Genomic DNA, 6,003 nt, shown 5'->3' on the forward strand with positions numbered 1-6,003 from the left:
CGGGGGACGTGCTCCTGATAAGAATCTGAAAAATCTAGTCCTTGTCATCCGAAAATCAAATTAATTTAATGCGTACTTGGGTGCTCGGAGGGAACTCCGCAACAGTAGCGCGCCGGAACACGAAGGCACGTCGGAATGAGGCCTTGAAAAGTCGGCGTGCCGAAGAGACCGATGAAGAGCATGCTTTATGTTTAGAGAAACGCAAAATTTGAAAACATACACCGCATTCTTGTGTGTGGTGTTTTCTATGCTCACTCTTGAAAAGCATAGCAAAGCAATTAACATAACAGCATGCGGTCTCACAGCGTCGACTCGACCACAATGTCCTCGTTGTGCGCTATGGTGGCGGTTGGCTTCCCGCGGGCGTTGGGCAATCCCATGTTGACCGACAGCGCCACCAGCTGGCGGCTGGTTCTGCGCTGCTTGCCCTGGGACCTGGTACTGGTGCGGTTAGGAGGAAGCGCCCTGCAGCTGGTAGCCAAGGTGCGCACATTACTACACGATTTATAGGGCAGGCAAGCACAGCTACAGGACATAAAGCTCCATGCTTCATTCATATGGGTGTCCTCACTTCAATGTGCAGATATGTCCATAACTATTGCACGCACCTCTGTCAAGGCCAATGATTCAACCTGAAAGAAAATCCAACTAAAATTGAAAGATGGCAATACTTCATTGAAGAAGGCACACCGAGCTCTGAATATAACAGGCACTCAGTTCAGCGATGGGAGCTGTGTTTTTCAGCTAAATCGACGACCGACAGCCAGGCATCTCAGGGGAGCGAGTGAAGCGAACAAAAACAAAGAAGCGGAGAGGGCGGAGATACACGAGAAGAGACAGTGTAAAAAAGATAATAGAGCCATGGTAAAAATGGCTATCACTCGAATCCATATACTTCGAGTCAAATAAAATATAAAAATCTGTTTTGCTAGTAGAGGCTGGAACCTGGCCTACAGAAGCAATGTGGCGCTCACTAACTAGTTAAGCGCGCCTCGCAAGTGATGCGCAGAATTTGTTTGGCTCGTCACTTTAGATTATGTGATTAGCAGGTGCAACAGCAAATACTCTGTGTATATGAAGACAGCCTGTCCGGTATAGAGGATGGGCTAAAACGGGAGCGCCAGATAAAGAATTGTATTCGCCGTTTGCAGCCGAGAAATAAAACTCATTTTACGCGTCGTGTGTGTGCCAGGAGAAACAGTAGATTTTAAGAGGGACGCATGTAACAGAAGTGGACAGGTATTAAGTGGTATTGGTTGACTGTGCGTACTGAGCTGCTTGTTTAGCGGGTACAAATGTTTCCCTGAAAAGTTATGTGCTTGTATAACCGAAAAGGAGAGCCCTGTGGTGGTAGCACTTGTCTCAGGCCAAAACTTTTAGAGCTTAAATCCGGGATTACTTGCTATTACGTAATGTAAACAAGGAATGTGATCGTAGACAGGCATTGCACACACTCCCAGAACAATTTTTCAGCGTAATGGAGACCTTTATTCCCTAGGGTACGGTAATTTGTCGTTAGAAAGGCAACAAAGAAATGTTTTCTCCTGACGGCTGTTTCGGGCTTGGTAAGGATTATCTTTGAGCAATAGCTCTACTCCTCCGGGCACATACCTGAGGATCGCTTGGTTCCGTCGTTGTGACCTTTCAGCTGAGCCAAGGTCAAAGTGGCGCTTAGCCTATCTAGCGACAAGTCTCGTCCAATGTGTTGTGGCATGACGACAGCTGGTGCATGACCACAAAACTAACTACTTCACCATCATTAATGAAGTTTGGCCTAGAAAGGTGAAAAGTTTTCAGTAAAAGGAGTGATTATGGGAGAGGCGCTCCACGGTCTCAGCAGAACAAGTAGTATCAGCAAAACAAAGAGACGTATCCCTCGTCAAACTTGGTTAACCTCTTTTAACCATTGCTAACCGTTTGTTTAGCTGGTAAAAGTCAGCCAATCAATTTTAGTGAATCACAAAACAATGTTGTGTGTCATATACCGAAAAAAAAAAGAGTACGGTACCAATATGTATTAATCACTAAATTACGAGCATGTGTGCGCGCAAAAACTGTGAACTGTGATACGTGAACCTACGTTGACTTCTGTTATTACGCAGCATTCTGGTGCTTCCTCGTGGCTTCTGGAGACTGCGCTGGCGGACAGCATCAGGCCCGAATTGCGGCCTGAATGGTGTCTGATTGCGCTGCTCGCTACCACAGCGGTGGGCGCTGAACTAGACACCACGGACATCGACCCAAAACTCGTCAGGAGCCTGGTTTTTCTGGGGAGAAAGGACGCACAGAAATTGGCTATTTTGGCAATTGTGCTGCCGTGATATTCTTTGGACAAAAATGAGCTGCCTGCAAAAAATTGGGCTGTTTTGTTCTGCTCCCGCGATATTAACGCAGTGTTGTAAATTTACCATCTGCAGTAATCATCAAACCACTCATTCCTCTGTGAAGTATTGCACTACATATATTGCACTGGTTTTCAGAACACATTGAATGTGTTCGCTTGAGGTAAACATAATATCTTTGTGTCGTCTCTGCTGTATAATATTTCTTGTTTGTGAACCTTTGACGCTGATTCATTATCTCGCTTACCACGGGCGAATTTCACCCATCTCCGTCACGGCGCAGTTGAATGTTTGCTGACTGTGTGATGGTAAGTGAGGAAATATCTTACAACTCTGAAACAGCTACATGCACTAAAGATGACGGGGAATAATCACCATCGGTGTGCATGTAATAGCGTAATGTGTTTCAGCGGGGAGCTTTTGTTTATTATTTCTAAGCGGAGCGCAGACCACGTGAGTGGGCCAGCTCGTGCTTTGTTTTGCTGTCTTGAATGGATCGACAATCCAGACAGTACGCCTGAGACGTAAGTCTCTGCAGCTGGGTTTCATTTTTGTAACGAGTAATGCAGGTTCAAAACATCACATAGAAAAGAATGAAATCGTGGTAATTCATGTTGTTCTCGTCTTCTATGCGTAGTGTTTTGAAGTTACATGTGATCTCGAGTTAAAGTATTGCTCGCAGTGCAGGTCGTGCTATAGAGACTCCCTCATGAACAAATAGAAGACGTTTCAAGCAAGCAGACGTCATGTATATGCATCTAAATCAAAGGTCTTTGACATGTGTGCTCACAGTAGAGCAAGAAGAACCACCGACGAGAAACAGGCAGTACCCTTACGCCGGTACTACCTCTGGCGGCCGCACGATACATAACAGTTTGGCGGCTCCTCGTAGGTCGGTTAGATCACCTCTTTTTCACCGTTGTCTGTATCCTTACATCGGTTGAAATAATGAAACCGCAATTTTGCCAAGCGCGTCTCCAACGGCTCAGGCCTAAGAGATCGATTGCCGCAAAAAGACTGCGTTTGTTTGTGGTCGCAAACGCCCCAGCATCTCACAAGCACAGTGCCATCACTCGGAAAAATTGTGGCACACACAGCCTTTGAGAAATGTTTAAAGTTTGAACCCTGTAGTTAACTTCCCGTAACATCTACACTTTGATCTTAGGCGAAAGGCTGAGAAGCGATCTTCGTAACATCTATGGAAATGCTATCATTCTGACGAGGAAGGAACAGTTCTTGTTACCCTTTAAAAGCTACGTTCAGAACGCTGCAGGCGCATAACAAGCTATACGACGGGGTGCTGAAAAGAAGTCTTGGAAAATGCTGTACGTTTTGCAAAAGGAACCGGGATTATTATAGCGGTGAGGCTCACCTTTTGTCAGCGCTCACGTTTCTTGCGCGTATTCGCAGGCGTAGAAGTTCGAACGCCACCCTCTGTACTTCGCGCTGCCCGTCGTGATGCAGTCCCGCTACGTGCTGCTCATGCCTTACACGCGGCCATCGCTCATCTTCCTGCGCCTACACGGCAACGTACGCAGCGCGCAACTCGTGAGTTTGCATCCGTTTCTCGCTTTTCTTAATGATAAGCACTCGTAGGGTCACCTTGTGGGGCTTTAATGCAATAGCGGGAAAGGTATCTTTTTGAGGAAAATTAGCCGTTGGTGTTGGCGATGTGAGCGAAGCGCCACGAGCATTGCTCTGGCATACAGACGGTATACATGCCCGTTGGCATGACAGGCCACTGACTGGTCAGTGAGCATTGTACGTCACGAGAACACGTGACCTTTCTGAGTTGGCGGAAGCTGCTAACTGCGGCCGCTTCTTTGAGACGGGAAGGCGAGATGTAAGTTTCACACTTGACCGCTGGATCCCACACCATAGGACCAGTGCACCGCCAGCATGATGCCAATATTGTGTCAATGTGGAGTGTGCTTTCACGAATCGGTACCCGGCCATGTCGTCAGCCAACAGCCACCTGCCAAGGTCATGACCCGTAATAATTCGCTCATAACGTCTAACAATGCCGGCTCTTGTGCATAATGGGGCCTTTAAAGTTGTTGCGTTAAAACTGGATTAAAATTAGCGCTGCTTTCCGGCCCCGCTTTTAAGAGCGCGATGATAAATAAAAGATTGAGCACGAAAGATTAGCCGGTCCCCCCCCCCCCCCCTCCGCCCCAAAGAAAGAAGGCAATGAGGGAACGGAAAGGCCATCACAAGCTCGAAAATATGTATGAGTCTTCATAACATCCTTCATCTATCGTTTGGTTTGTTTAATGCAACACCTGGTGGCCCTACACATACCTGGAATTAAAAACACATCTGGAGTTGCCATGAAGGCTAATTTTTCTCTATCATCCTTAGAGAGAGTGCAGGGATGTGTATACTCGACGATCCGAGGCAGGCAGAACTTGAAGCCGTTGGGGAAGATAACACACTACGAGCGGGAGCCGAAGGTGTCGCAGGGAAATGAAAACAGAACCGCGCATATCCCGTTGACAGCAAAGATTCTTGGATAACTGCAATTGGAACCATGATGTGACCGCTAGCCTCGGTAGCTTTTGGCCCATCTTCTCTTATGAAGAAGGCCAGTGCGTAGCAAGCCTAGATATAAGAGAATGCGTCGATTATTAAGAGCACCGCAGTAAAAAAGTGATGGAGTCCGTGTGTCCGTATGTTTCCATCAGGTGAATGACATATTCAATTTCTGCGGTTCTTCTTGTGCGCCAAAACCTCCTTGCCCGACGCCACGTATATTGGCGTCAAAAGCTATGGCTATTCGCTTGGTTCTTAATTCATGTCTCTTATTTTCATTTTGTTTTTTTGCACAGCTCATGATTGGAATCCTGATCAAGGTCGCTACCTTCGTCTGCTCCGTGATTGCAGCCAACACAATGCTCCTCGTGTAGCTGCTACAGACCTAGAGCTCTGTTCATTGCTGTGTTTTTCATTTCTCATTTTTTTTTCTGGGAAGCTACTTGTTCATCAGTATATCTCTTTTGATCGTAGCCATCACGGGGGTGATCTCATGAGACTTTATCGTCATATGCATTGGCGCTTACTATATTACCTGACTGTCCATAATCCAGTTTAAAGACATTAATCAAGCTATCTTTATTAAGATAGAACTGTGTGGCAGCTCGTCGTTTTCCCGAAAAGTACTTTAGATAAGTTTATCTAATTCTTACTTTCCCCTTTAGCTTTTCCTCAAAATCTAGGGCGTCCAATACGATTTCAATGACTGCGCTAGAATAGCGGCCGTTATTACGTTTACAAGAAATCGGTGTATTATAAAATAATTTCCGTTGAGAATATTTCATTCCCGTACGGTCCGCGGGAAAAAAAAGTTTTATATGTCTCAGTGCGGCATGAGAACTCCTTCAGTGTTAAGGAGTAGTAAGATGATGTTGAACAACCAGCGACGAGCTCAACGTACTTCTCCTGTGAATTCCTAAGTTATTGTGAACGATCATATACGTGTACGTAATTCACTCCCGGTATCTCCTGAGCTACAAAGACTTCAAATTTGCCTTATTAAGTAACATGGTAGGGGATGTCCGCCGACAGTAAAAATTATAAATAAATCGTACTGACATTCTTTGAAAATTTTCGAGATTTTTTTTCTTTAGTAAAGCGATCGCAAATCGAATAAAGGTTTTGCGTG

General features: G+C 45.8%; 1 protein-coding gene across 1 annotated transcript; it reads left to right on the forward strand.

The window, feature by feature from the left end:
• The first annotated feature begins 321 nt into the window (after positions 1-321).
• On the forward strand, positions 322-2,321 carry LOC146202219 (uncharacterized). Its single transcript, XM_084600452.1, has 2 exons — positions 322-483; positions 2,103-2,321. The coding sequence occupies exons 1-2, from the start codon at positions 322-324 to the stop codon at positions 2,319-2,321; spliced, it is 381 nt and encodes a 126-aa protein (XP_084456578.1).
• The last annotated feature ends 3,682 nt before the right edge of the window (positions 2,322-6,003 follow it).

The sequence above is a fragment of the Amblyomma maculatum genome, chromosome 1 (assembly GCF_055883805.1).
Source record: "Amblyomma maculatum isolate TAMU_Amacu chromosome 1, ASM5588380v1, whole genome shotgun sequence".
Classification (NCBI taxonomy): Eukaryota; Metazoa; Arthropoda; class Arachnida; order Ixodida; family Ixodidae; genus Amblyomma; species Amblyomma maculatum.

Excerpts from the sequence above, each read along its gene's own strand:
- LOC146202219 (XM_084600452.1), top strand. The coding sequence starts at position 322 with ATGTCCTCGTTGTGCGCTATGGTGGCGGTTGGCTTCCCGCGGGCGTTG. Across the intron at positions 484-2,102 it reads CCCTGCAGCTGGTAGCCAAG|CATTCTGGTGCTTCCTCGTG; the intron begins GTGCGCACATTA and ends GTTATTACGCAG.